Genomic DNA, 13830 nt, shown 5'->3' on the forward strand with positions numbered 1-13830 from the left:
ACTTAGATTTTTAATCAGTTTATCAGTAATTGAACAACTACAAATGCAGCTCATGGATGTGGTAACTGCATATCTGTATGGGTCATTGGATACAAATATCTATATGAGAATCCCTGAAGGATTAAAATTGCCTGAAGCATTACAGTCAAAGTCTCGTCATATGTACTCCATCAAATTGAAAAGGTCCTTGTACGGACTTAAACAATCAGGACGTATGTGGTACAATCGTCTTAGTGAGTACTTAATAAAGAAAGGATTTTGCCATAATCAAATAAGTCCATGTTTATTCATAAAGAAGACAGAGTCGGGATTTGTAATCATAGCTGTGTATGTTGATGATTTGAATATTATTGGATCTCCTGAAGAGATTCGACAAGCAGCTAATTACTTAAAAAGTGAGTTTGAGATGAAAGATTTAGGCACTACAAAGTATTGTCTCGGCCTGCAGTTCGAACATACTAAGGGTGGAATTTTCATTCATCAATCGAACTATATAGAAAAAGTCCTCAAGCGTTTTCATATGGACAAAGCTCATCCATTGAGTACACCTATGGTAGTTCGATCGCTTGATGTTAATAAAGATCCATTTCGTCCTCCAGCACATAACGATGAGATTTTAGGTCCAGAAGTACCATATCTCAGTGCAATTGGTGCATTGATGTATCTTGCTAATAATACCCGACCAGATATAGCATTTTCTGTTAATCTACTAGCAAGATATAGTTCAACACCAACAAAGAGACACTGGAATGGTGTTAAACACATTCTACGTTATTTACGTGGAACAAGTGACATGGGACTATATTTTGAAAGGCATGATAATGCCAAAACAACCAAATTAGTTGGTTATTCAGATGCGGGGTATTTATCTGATCCACATAAAGCTATATCTCAATCTGGATATGTATTCATGTATGGTGGAACTGCTATTTCATGGCGTTCAACCAAACAGACTTTGGTAGCCACCTCATCAAATCATGCAGAATTAATTGCATTATACGAGGCTGGGCGTGAATGTGTATGGCTTAGATCACTAATACATTATGTGCATGAATCATGTGGACTACAATCAATCGAGAAAAGTCCACAGTAATATATGAAGACAATGCAGCGTGCATCGCCCAAATCAAGGATGGTTATATTAAAGGCGACAGAACCAAGCACATATTACCAAAATTTTTCTCCACTCACGAGCTTCAAGTGGAAGGCAAAGTTGATGTTCAACAAATTTCATCAAGTCAGAACTTAGCAGATTTGTTTACGAAGGCATTACCAACAAAGGTGTTCAAACAACTCATACGTAATATTGGCATGCGACACCTGAAAGATATCTGCCTCAATTGAGGGGGAGATTATACAACTGTACTCTTTTCCTTAGCCTTGGTTTTTATCCCATTGGGTTTTTCCAGGCAAGATTTTTAACGAGGCAGGATGTACATGATAAAGAGGTATGCATTCAAGGGGGAGTATTATATATAATATGTATATATGAATGCATACACCTCTTCATATTCTTTTTAATACCCATTATGTTATACACCCTTTTGTATCCCCCATTATAATTTGTAATTAAAATAGTTATGATGTATTTTGTAACTACAATTTTGGTGGTCTATAAATACCACCATGTATTTCATTTGTATAGTAATTTTGGAGTGAACAAAGAAAGTGATTTTGGAGAAATACATATATTGTTTTCTTTATATTCTATTAAGAGTGATAGGCCAATAAACTTAGAATTTCTTTAAGTTTATAACAAAAATATCAAAAATAATACCAATCGCATAAATAGTGCGTGTTCATTAATCTCCCTTAGAATCTAATTAAAAAGGAGTATTTTATTGTTTTTTATATGACACATGAACTTTTTATCTATAAACATAATATAGGTCATATGGGATTTCACACTATTTCCCTAAAACACTAGAGGTGTATTATGGAATTTATCTTTTTAATTTTGAATTATATCTTAATAAATATAGATTTATTTTAATTTTTTTCTCTTTTGCAATTTGGACCAAATCAAGAATCCATCTCCGAGAGTGAGAAGCCTAAACCCTCGTTGTTCTCTGGACATGGCTACAACAATGCATAAGCTCCTGCAGAGACCCCTGCAACAAGCCATATTCCCACACCTCAAGCTTCACAATCCGCTAAAGCTTTTACCTTCTCTTCTGGACCCCCAACCAAATCTTGACACTCCGCCGGAATACCACAATGTTCACAATTTCAAGACTGAAAAAGACTTCAACAGAATTTCAACTTCTTTAGTTCAAGAACAGGCTGCAATTTACGATAGGTTCCATGCTTTCCCCAGTTTTTCATTCGGGTTTTTCTTGGACCCCAAATTATCATCTGGGCTCTATCAGATTGAAGCTGTAAAGGCAGAAAAATCGGATCTTGATGAGTCCCAGATTATGTGGGCTGACAGTGTAAAGAAGAAGAGGAAGAAGAAGATGAATAAGCATAAGTTGAGGAAGCTACGCAAACGCCTCCGTGGCCACGCTTGAATTGAAAGGTTTTAGCTTTTTGAAATTATACATTTTCTGTTAGTTCATGAACTTTGGCATTCTTTGCATTAAGTATATGGTTTTCATATTATGTTTGCTTATTTGGAAGGGATTTGTTAAATCATGGTAAGTTGGCTGGTGTAGAAAGAAGGATGCCATCTAAGTGAATATATCTGTGGTTGTTGGCATAGAATTGGGGAGTGATGACTGGAAGTAGAAATGATCTAGTGTAAATTAGGACTACATTTCATAACTCGAGTTTTGAATGCCACAAATGGCAAGAGGATTTCAAAGTTTCACACTTTCTCCGGATGTGCAAATAGTTCTTGGAAATGATGTGTGCAATCTATGTAGAATTAGACCCGTATTTATATGGATAAAGGTACAGTTTGGTAAAGAAGTGTAATGTCTCGCTGAATAGAAGAGAATATGCTAAACAAAAGACCTTGATTGCTTCGTTGTGAGCGGTAACTGTAATTTGAGATTAACCTTGTCATTTCATATTTGTATTACATAATGTAGATGAATTTTTGTCTTTTGCTGGAGTGATTTACAGTAAAATTACTAACACTGATTCATCTGGTCTGAGTGTTGCAGTTATATTGTTTTGGGTTCTAAGAAGAATTATATTCTATTATTTCACGTAGGCCTTAGACTTGCATATCCTATTTGGTATTCTCTATTAGCAATGTATTCTGATAAATGATTGCAGTATCTCATGAATACTTCCATCAGCTTCACCAACAGTTTGAAAATGTGCGTTTTTCTCATCATTCTTTCTGGTCGATAAATTGTTGGAATAGCTGCCATGTTCTGTCATCTTTGAGTTCTTATGATGACAATTTTTCTGAAGGATTATTACCTTGATTCTGTTGATGTTATGGCCAATGAAGGCTGTTTAGGTGTTTGCATTGAAAAGTACAAGCTGCAGAAAATGAAATTACAGGATGTCCAGATTATCACTGGAAGATTTATTCGTGGAAAGGACAATTAGATTGATCTGATGTAGTGGTTGTACAGTCAACTATAATCAAGAGCATGTGGGGAGTTGAAAAAGTTAGGTTGGGCTATAATCTAGATGGCTAAATGTGCACTAGCAGCTTGACAATAACATGGAGTTCAGAAGATAGAAGGAAGTAGTATTAGTTATCGGTTGTATATACTGATCCATATCTGGGTGAAATACTTTTACGAGTTCTTTTTTTAAAAAATAAATTTGAGTCTTTCTCGTCTCACATACCTCCAGTTTGATTGTCTAGCATAGTATTGAGCCTAGCATTTACAGAACCATATGTACCCAACTTAGTCAATAGTCTAGGTTCAAGAAGATGTCGTGACAAAGGTCACTATTACATGAAGAGAAGATGTATGTTGTTGCATTTGGATGCCATAAAGTATAATGGCCTTAGATTTGAGGTGCCCGACCTTCTTTGCTCTTTCTCATATTTACTTGAGCTTTTGTGTTTGTCTTCCATCAATTTAACCTATGACTCAACTCTACGGTCTTGTTCACCTGTATTCTTTTCTTTTGGACTTTGTGCCTGGGTTCTCGACAGTGAAGTAAGACCAAGCTCATGAGCTTATTATCCTAGGTCAGAACAAGTCGACAGGATCCCCTTTGTTACATCCCCATGTCCTCCGGTGTGGGGAATGGGGGCGAAAAAAGTAAAGAGAGAGATGGGGTTTGTCTCGCTTTTGGCATAGCAGGCTCCCAATAGCAGGTTTGCACGATGGGCTATTAGCTCAGTGGTAGAGCGAAAAGCATGCTAACCTCATAATCCAATTGTCGTGATCTCTTGTAAACCGCAGTAAGATTGCAGCACAAAATATAGTCAATTAAATTACTTTTGCTGGGACGTAGTAGAGCTCGAGATGGTATGGGCAGAGATAAGAAGGCACTCTCCTATCACCAAAACTTGTGCTGAAAGACTCAAACTACTAACTTGCACACTTCTTTCAAATTGTGTGATTCAGAGACAGAAATGGACTTATTTTTGCATTGCACGAGGTCATGAGCCCTGTGTTCAGATTCATCATGTTGACCACGTATCATACTTCCGAGGCCAACTGTCATCACTTGAATCACATATAGTGATAGCTCTAGATATTCGAGACTTAGACATTCTTGTTTATTAGTTGTTAGACCTGTCATTAGGAAGTTAGAAGCAGGATAAAAAAATTTAGTGGACTTTCTGTTCATTCTCAGCCCTTTTACTTCCAGTGATGGAGAAAACTTAATTAGTTAGCAGTTAGCACCACTGAAACTAAATTCTGATATTTTAGATACCGGTTTTTGGGTTTTTTGTTGCACGAATTTATTTGGCCAGCACAGAAAATTCTCTTGGTAGGAGATCCATGGCACAGTTTGTCATAAATTGGCTCAACTTCTGTTCTTTCTCCAGTTTGTTTCTTTTTCCAGGTTGCTAAATATTCGTATTTGTATATATGCTACAGGACCCTAAGCTTGTTGCTCGCAAGATTCAAGAACTTAGAAGATCCGACAAATAGAATACCAAGGAAACGGAAATGGATATCTTGAAGAAATAGCATTGCTTTCGTCTTTCTTTTTCTCTTTCCGACTATTTTTCAAGTCTTTCGAACCCGATATCCAGCATCATTGATGAGAGTCACAATGAAATAATGCTTTTTGAAAGTCTTCTTTCTCATGTCAACCCTGCATTTTGCTGTGCGCATTTTTCTTCAATAAGTTTTGTGCTTGCATGCATTTTTGCAGGGTGAACACTTCTTGGAACGTGATAGTATTGTCATTATGTACACGGTACAAAACCAAAAAAATGGTCCACGGCTGCTTGCTGCGGATGTTATGAGCCCCATGGATTGATTTGCAGCACATTTGTGTTTGTCATTAGGTAATCCTACAAGTAGTACTACTAATATTAGTTTAGTACAAGATACCTACATGTGTATTTCCATGAAATAGTTGAACATTACCACTTATGCAAACATAATTGAGAGATGAGCGGCATGTAATTATCGTTAGCTTGAAAATGTGATCTTTATAATTTCAAAAGAAACTATAGTCAGTAATCATACTAATTCCAGAAGAGAGATGTGATTAACCAAATGTAATCCAAAACCATTTCTCCATTAGTGGCCCAAACTTTTGCTTGATAAAAAGTTGCAATTATCATGAAGAGTCAATATTCTGTGCCTAGGTCTGATTCTCCATTGAATTCTGTCATGCTTTTTACTCATTTTGTCCCATGAAGTGTTGTTATCATTTGCTAAAGTTGGGAAAAGATACATATATAGCTGAACATTTGAAATGGCTACAACATTACAGTCTCTCAGCTGATTCAGAGTTCACATGAATAACACTCTGTTATTCATGAAGAAATCTCCCTACATTCCCTGATAAAACTATACTACAGTACATAAGTCACAAGCCATGAAGCTCCCAGCAAGCTAAGAAGGAAGGCCATGTTGTAACCTGATCAGTGAATAATATGAACCACGATTTCCAAGATCAAGAAGTTGAGAATGTGATCCTTTCTCCACAACCTTCCCATTCTTGATCACCGCGATGCAGTCTGCCTTCTGTATAGTCGACAAACGGTGAGCTACGATGACACATGTCCTGCTGACCATCATCTTCTCTAACGCTTCTTGGATAAGATTTTCTGACACGCTGTCCAATGCACTGGTTGCCTCATCCAAGAGAAGGATTGATGGATTCTTGAGAATGGCACGAGCAAGGGCAATCCGTTGTTTCTGTCCCCCTGAAAGCTGGACCCCTCTTTCTCCACAGTAAGTTTGGTATCCATTCTTCAGTGAACTGCAGTAAAGGGAGCTTTTCTGTCAAAAGAATTCTGCTGAATGTTTGGTAAAAAGAAAAGAGTTGCGTTTGTACCTTATGAATTCATGAGCATTAGCAAGAATTGCAGCTTTCCTGATTTCAGACTCTGTGGCGTTTTCATTGCCGTATACTATGTTTTCATGGATGGTTCCAGCAAAAAGTGTCGGCTCCTGACTCACTAGTGCTATGTGGGATCTTAAGTCTCGCAAGCTGTAGCTTTTGATGTCTTGTTCATCAATGAGAACAGTTCCTTTGATTGGATCATAGAACCTTTCGATCAGTCCTATAATGGTTGATTTGCCTGAGCCACTTTGTCCAACAAGTGCCACGGTCTTTCCAGCTTCAATCCTGAGACTAAGGCCCTGGAAGATCATTTGCTCCGGCCTGGAGGGATAGGAAAAGTAAACACCATTTAGATCTATCCGGCCTTTTAATCCTTTCTTGATCTTGAAACCATAAGGATCGTCTGGCTCTATCTCAGTTTTTCTCTCCAAAATGGAAAAAACAGATCTAACAGCGTTGCTCCCTTTAGCCAGATCAGACGACATGCTTCCTGCATCAGCAATGTTCTTGCCGGTGCTCATCAAGATGAAGAAAGCTTGAAATAGATGCTTTGAGCTCACTAATCCTTTGTTCATCAGCCTCCCACCGTACCAGTACGTCAAAGCTATAGCAGCTGTTGTTAGAAACTGAGAAATAAACAAGCCTATCCCAGAAAACCATGATTGTTTTATGCTCTCTTTTCGTGGCCCTCTCAGGGTTTCTGCAAACAGGGCAAGAATCTTACTCTGAGAACAGAAAGCTGTTATGGTCCTGTGATTGACCACTGCCTCACTTGCAAGCTGGCTTCCTTCGTTCTGCGCCTTTTGGGACTTGACAGACATCCGTTTCATCAGAACACTTTTCGAATAAAAGCTTGCGATGATCAGAGGCTGTATGGAAATCACAACTATGGAGATTCTCCATGTTAGGATCAGGCCAAGCATGAAAGCTACAGAAGCACTGGTAAAGACCTGAACCAATAGCGAGATACGATCTCCAACAAGGCATCGTACGAGGTTGGCTTCAGTGGACAGACGTGCACAGACTGCAGCACTTGTGTTCTCGTCCAGGTCAAACCAGCCTACCTCGAATGTGAGAATGTTATGAAGAACCTTTTCGCGGATCCTCTTGGTTAGTCGCTCTCCCATGATTGCGAAATTGTAATGTTGGAGCAAATTGGCAAAGAAGCTGACTACAGCTATACTTAAGAATATCTTGCAGTAAAATGAGGTTTCTGATTTCATATGTGATGTGTCATTGTGGAAGTATACAGAGACAACTGAGCCCAAGCAATAGGCATTAACCGGCTGGACCGCCCCAAAGCTGACGGCTCCTAGACACCCTAGCAAGGCTCTCTTCCACTCAGGCGCATTCATGCGAAACAACTGCCAATGTGAAAGACTGGGAGACGAGGTGGGATCCAATGATTCATCATCGCTGTCGTAGTAAGAAATCGTGTTGATTGAGGGGACTATGCTCATGGTTAAAGCTGGGCTAAAGGGGGAAGAAGGGCTGTTTTGCCAACTTGCTCTAACACTGTAAGAAGACCTGGGAGTACTGCCAGGTATATTCCTCCTGTTACTTCCCTCTATAGAATGATCAGGATGAGAAAAGGGTTCGTTTTCTGTTGCTGACTGCTGCAGTTTCACCATTTTAGAGTAAACTCCACCTTCTCCTTTTTGCATCAGTCTATCATGAGAACCTGATTCAACAACTCTTCCTGAGTCAAGGACCACAATCATGTCAGCGTTACGGATTGTCGTGAGACGGTGAGCAATGACAATCGTGGTTCTTCCAAGTGAAGCCTGCTCAATGGCATCCTGTACTACTCTCTCAGACTGGGTGTCAAGAGCACTAGTAGCTTCATCAAGTAAAAGAATTCTTGGATCTCTAAGCAATGCCCTTGCTATTGCAATCCTCTGTTTCTGCCCTCCGGATAACTGAAACCCAAACTGCCCCACCTGATATCAGAAATCAAAACTTCAGAAACTCAAGAACAAATGAAGAACAACGAATGTTATCCAATACTGAAGCATAATGATGGCTTTTACCTGAGTTTCATATCCTCCCAGTAACTTAACGATGAAGTCGTGTGCATTTGCAGCCTTAGCAGCATTTACAATCTCTTCCATTGTAGCGTATTCCTTTCCGAACGAAATATTTTCCTTTATGGAAGTTGCAAAGAGAATCGGCTCTTGATTCACCAGTCCCATCTGTGATCTCAACCATTTAAGCTTGAGTCTTTTAATTCTGTGCCCATCAAGCAGTATGTCTCCTTTCATAGGATCATAAAACCTTTCAAGCAAGGAAATAACTGTGGATTTCCCAGAACCACTTCCTCCCACAAGGCCTACAGTCTTACCAGCTTGTACTTTGAGATTGAACCCCTGAAGAATCGGTGTATCCATTCTTGATGGATAACTGAAATAGACCTCCTTGAACTCGATTTCTCCATGTACATAAGCTAAAACTTTTCCGTTCTCATCTTCTGAGTCTATTTCAGGAACACGGTCTATCATCTCAAAGATTCGCGTGGCTGCAGCTGAAGCCTCTACGATGAATGACAGATTAGGCAGCGCACTCATGCAAGACCTGGAATTACAAGAATATGTAAGTTATCAGTGTAGAACTGGTCGAAAATTTTTGTTCTTAACCAAGTTTCCTTGTGAGTGTGTGTGTGTATATGTAATGTTCTGCACTGATGTAATCAAGAAAAAGGGCTTACAGTCCTCCGAGGACAATACAGACAGACGCTATAAAAACACGGCCACCGCTTTCTCCTCTCTCAATCACAAGAACACTTCCAGCCCAAGATTCAAATGCCCAAACTGCAAAAACTATCCCCATACTTCCTATCATCAGCCCTTTCGCAAAACCTTGCTTTATGCCGAGTTTCATGCTATCTTGAAGAGCACGGCTGAATCTATCAAGCGTTTGTCTCTCGCCCACATAGGAATAAACAGTTCGGATCGATGATATACATTGTTCTACTACACTGCCCGCAACCTCATAAGCATCTTTGGCTTTGGCTCCCAGACTCATCATCACCTTCCCGAATCCTACTCCTGGGGCTATAAAACACAGCGCACACGGTAGGGAAGCTAAGGCTAGGCGCCAAGAAAGCAAGAAGGCAACGATTAGGCCAAACACAAATGCAGAGAGGTCGACGAGGCAGTTTGGTATCTGAATGGACAAGAGTAGTAGTCTTAACAAAGGAAACCATGTAAAATAGAACTAAACATGGGAGACGAAAAGAGAACCTTCTCAGCTATGACAGCTTGAATCGAGTGTGCGTCTGCTGAAATGCTCGATACGACTTTGAAGGTGGTGGAAGAAGCACCTTGGGCGTCAAAGAAAGCGACGTCTTGTCTTAGTACTGATCTCAAGTACTCCGTTCGTATTCGAGATGTTTGCCTCTCGGCTGTTCTTGTCCAACATAGACCTTCTGCAAAAGCAACCATGCAACATCTAATAAAGAGATTGATCAAATTATAGCATTCACAGCATTAGATATTCTGCTGATGTATCAAATTTCATGATCGAGTCTTAAATCGCTAGTTGAATGATGTCAGTCTGCGGAGAGTTTTGCATACCAAGAAACGCAGAGACTCCAACTCCAAGAGCTACACAGAGCAGCCTCAGAGCATACTACATGAAAGATAAAAGACATAAACTGTTTGTCGATAAAAGAGAACAACAAAACAAACCAAAGGATTCTAGTATTGGAGATCAAGAATCATATTCGAGCAACATTGTAAGTGAAATCCATACCTTGTCCACCACTTTGTTGGAGATGGACTGACTGGAAGTTGCATACTCATCTATGATACCACTTAGAACAAACATGTTAAGCGGAGACATGAGGCCGTCCCCTATGCTCCCCAAAGTACCAAGCAGCATGAGCAACTTATCGACGCCATCAGCATACTTGAAGAGCCCGCCTTTTCTCCCCATTTCCAGTGACTAGACACTAACGGGATCCCCAAGAACGATCTCTTTTCAAACACAGTATTCTTCTTAACACGGTACCAAAAATAGCGAAAACGACTGTATATTTTTGCAGTACTTATTTCTACTGCCTCAATGTGGACTGTCTCAAAGTCCATGCCTGTCCCTGTTAGCCGGCATAGTTTATCAAATCATTGGTTGTATCTGATGTTTGTTCCCTAAACTTGAACAAGTCATTTTCCTCATTTTTTGGCACATTCCTACGTGGCTTTGGTTAATGGTGAATGGCATACAGACTAAAATCAATCTGTTTCTGCAGAGGAGCATCTTCAGCAGCCGACAAATCCATGTTTCTTGTACCATAACAGAATTTCTTTTTGGCTCATCTCTTCAGACACATGTTAATGGTATCTTACCTTAGTGAGATTCATCACAGAATGAAATCTAAACTTCACTTGGACGGCCTGGATTTTGTGGGATTATTTGGACGAAACAGTCATCTCTTATGCATTCAAGAATGAACTTCATGTGTTATTAGCATGATTGTCTTTTTTCTTCCCTCATTGGCGTCTCACTTCCATGCATACTATTACAGCAACACCTGAACTTGGAAAATTTCTGGTAACATGGTCATGGCAACATCCATTTGATCTCATAATCAAGATCCAACCTACGTTATCTCAATTTTGTTGAATTAAGGACTTAGCCTGTTTGCATGTTTGATTCAGACCATTTTGTCTGACATCTATAAAAGTTAATGAGCAGCCGGCTGGATATGGTAAGAGGACATTTCATGCTGTCATGGAAGTCACCAAAAATCTTGACATAGTAACCAACGAGAGAGCGGTCAACATGTTTATAAAGGAATAAGTTGTAGAAAAAGTTACACAATAGTAAAAATTGAGAGTATTTAAGAACAAAAGTTAGAAATGGAAAAACGTCGCAGTATTCATACTTTTGGAAAAATAATTAATACAATTATACTAATAAGCTGTCGAAGTTAGTGGGGAGCTATTTATACATATAACTTTTTGCTTAAATCAACTTAATTTAAGCAGTTCAGCAACAGATTGTATAAGAACTCTTTTTAGTTTATTTTCAATAATAAATTAATAAATGCTTATGCTATGGTAGTTATCTATTTCTCATATATTTTTAAAATAATAAATAATAAATAAAAAAATATAGAAAAAGAAAATAAATGTTTTTCCCTTAAAATTCGTATCGTCAATATTTTTAACATGTTCTCACAACTTGTAGCTTTTATTTTTTTTTAAATATGTTTTATTGATCGAATTAAATATATATTTTTAAAACAATAATGAATTATATATACACATTTTAATGTGGCACGTGCCCTCATACTATATAAACAGGAAAAACAAAAAGTTGCAGCAACGGCGTCGTAGCATACACATAACCTAGGCTGACTATCCAACAAAATTTGGGGAAAATTAGTGAATTGGAGCCTCTCCATCTCATATTGTTCCCAACTGCTGAAATAGTGAAGATGGTGAAAGTCGCGACGTTCTTCGGAATGTCATTTGGCGCCTTCCTTTTCTGGCAAACCATGGATAAAGTCCACGTCTGGATTGCCCTTCACCAGGACGAAAAGGTATGTATGTATGTATGCATCATTGGTTTCTGATTATGATAGCTAGACTGCAATGTGTTTTTGATTCTTTGTTCGGATTAATCGGTTTTTTTTTCTATTTTGGGAGGGAGAATTTTTGGTGATTTAATTTGAGATTTTTGGGTTTTTACTGGGATCGGATTATGTGCGTTCAGTTTTCTATATTTATATTCTATTGATTTGCCTTTAGCACAGCTAGGGTTGCGTTGATTTTCTGTTTTTTTGTGCGTTTATATTGGATTCGATTTTTTTCAGTGTAGGAAGGAATTTTCTGAGCTTTAGGTTTTTGAGTTTGGTGTTTTATTTGGATCGGGTAGCGTCCAGTTGAGTTCGTGGAATCAATAACTCTTTTTCCTGATTTTTGGCTCTACTTTTCCTGTTCTTGAAACAATTGGAGGAGAATTTAAGACATGATTTTTAGATTTTGCTTCGAGTGTTTATAATTTGCAAGACGGTATCTGGGTTTTGAAAGAATGTACACTGTATTGTGAATGGATGCGGAAGCTTGAAATTTGAAACTTAGATTTCGAATTCTGCATAATGGTGACAACATTTTTACTGCGTTTCTGCGAATTCTGTTCCCAATGTGACTTGGGACTAAAAGTTGCCCCGGTATGGTTGATTTGTTGTCTATTGTTGCTGGTCTGATTTAAAAGTTATCGTGATTATCACTTGCTTCAGTGCTGAGGTTGAGTTCTCACATCTCCCTCGATATTGTTGTGAAATGCAGAAGGAGAGAATGGAGAAAGAGGCTGAGATCAGGAGAATGAGAGAAGAACTATATCAGCAACAAAGAGAGAGGGACTCTCTTGCCTGAGCGGTAAGGAGGTGCGATTGCGGTGCAATATCAATGGCCTGTTTTGTTCTGTCTTTTGAGCTGTCACCTGCATTTGACTTAATTATCATAAAGCATGAATCTTTTTACCAGACGTACTATTGGCGTTCATGTATTCTTGAGTTGCACTTTTCAGCAATTGGTAAGTTATGCAGTTGGGCTGCATGCTGTAGGGCCTCCAGTTGTCATATTCAGCAATTGCTTTTAAAATGATGAAATAATAGCATTTGTTGGTCCTGGTTGATTTATGCATGTTTTGGTCAGAAATGAATGATCTTCTTCATGTCATGTTATACGAACTTTGTATGATTCAAGTTCATCGGCTTATTTCTTTGTGTGTTCATTTGTTTCTCCATTTCATTGTAGAATGGCATCTCACATGCAAATTAGGATTAGGTACTGCTACCTCTGGATTTTTCGTCGGTGCACGCCGTCTCTTGTTCCCTATCAGCACTTTAGATTGAGTTTGGATGGGTGATTTGGATTTGAGAAAAGGATTTCGAGTAACTTCAGTATTAAATCCACAAAAATGATGGAGATATATCTCTATATGGGTGCTAAAAGGATTCACAATCCATGTCCAAACAAGCCCTGAAGTTGAAATCCTTAGCTCCTAAATTCTTCAACCCAAACACAAAATTAAAGAATTTATGCAGAAGATTAATTGTGTATTTTGTCAATGAGTTGTTTCTTGAACTTGTCTCCGTGGTTGATGAGATGAGCGAAAACCTAAAGACTGCTTATATAGATACATTATGAGTTGGAAAATGAAGCATCCCATCTTAAATCACACTGATAGGACTTCAGATTCACTGTAAGTAGTGAAGAAGCTAAAGCCCAAACTTGATCTAAGCAACAAATTAGTGCCTGTTTGGCCCTGCGATTAAGCAGACTTGTATTTTTTTTTTTTTTAAATAAATGCAATTTTTTATACCGTTTCGCCCCTTTTTCGTGATTATTTTTTGCATTAAATTATACCAAAATCACATTTTGATAAAAGTTATTGTTCTCTCAAATAGACATTTTCGGCCTGCTCATTACTTAA

General features: G+C 38.5%; 2 protein-coding genes and 1 long non-coding RNA gene across 3 annotated transcripts; 2 read left to right on the forward strand and 1 right to left on the reverse strand.

Moving 5' to 3' along the window:
• The first annotated feature begins 1934 nt into the window (after positions 1 to 1934).
• Positions 1935 to 5163, forward strand: LOC148787303 (uncharacterized). The gene is made up of 2 exons (XR_016066859.1): positions 1935 to 2518; positions 4965 to 5163. It is a non-coding gene; the product is annotated as an uncharacterized LOC148787303 (long non-coding RNA).
• A 773-nt stretch (positions 5164 to 5936) lies between these two features.
• On the reverse strand, positions 5937 to 10488 carry LOC105168336 (putative multidrug resistance protein). The gene is made up of 7 exons (XM_020696325.2): positions 10141 to 10488; positions 9963 to 10017; positions 9630 to 9814; positions 9095 to 9552; positions 8421 to 8961; positions 6382 to 8330; positions 5937 to 6306 (listed from the first exon to the last, which is right to left on the reverse strand). Exons 1-7 carry the CDS (start codon positions 10321 to 10323, stop codon positions 5937 to 5939), a joined length of 3741 nt encoding a protein of 1246 aa, XP_020551984.1. The 5' UTR covers positions 10324 to 10488.
• Positions 10489 to 11720: 1232 nt separating this feature from the next.
• On the forward strand, positions 11721 to 13128 carry LOC105168337 (uncharacterized). The gene is made up of 2 exons (XM_011088390.3): positions 11721 to 11932; positions 12681 to 13128. Exons 1-2 carry the CDS (start codon positions 11828 to 11830, stop codon positions 12765 to 12767), a joined length of 192 nt encoding a protein of 63 aa, XP_011086692.1. The 5' UTR covers positions 11721 to 11827; the 3' UTR covers positions 12768 to 13128.
• Positions 13129 to 13830: the final 702 nt, after the last annotated feature.

This window comes from Sesamum indicum, linkage group LG8 (assembly GCF_026168435.1).
Source record: "Sesamum indicum cultivar Baizhima isolate 11 linkage group LG8, ASM2616843v1, whole genome shotgun sequence".
Lineage (NCBI taxonomy): Eukaryota > Viridiplantae > Streptophyta > Magnoliopsida > Lamiales > Pedaliaceae > Sesamum > Sesamum indicum.

What these genes read in the sequence shown, in the direction of transcription:
- LOC105168337 (XM_011088390.3), top strand. Translation starts at nt 11,828, where the DNA reads ATGGTGAAAGTCGCGACGTTCTTCGGAATGTCATTTGGCGCCTTCCTT. An exon ending in CCCTTCACCAGGACGAAAAG is followed by an intron (nt 11,933 to 12,680) that starts GTATGTATGTAT and finishes TGTGAAATGCAG; the next exon opens with AAGGAGAGAATGGAGAAAGA.
- LOC105168336 (XM_020696325.2), bottom strand. Translation starts at nt 10,323, where the DNA reads ATGGGGAGAAAAGGCGGGCTCTTCAAGTATGCTGATGGCGTCGATAAG. An exon ending in TGTATTGTCCTCGGAGGACT is followed by an intron (nt 8,962 to 9,094) that starts GTAAGCCCTTTT and finishes TTGTAATTCCAG; the next exon opens with GTCTTGCATGAGTGCGCTGC. An exon ending in AATGCTCATGAATTCATAAG is followed by an intron (nt 6,307 to 6,381) that starts GTACAAACGCAA and finishes CCTTTACTGCAG; the next exon opens with TTCACTGAAGAATGGATACC.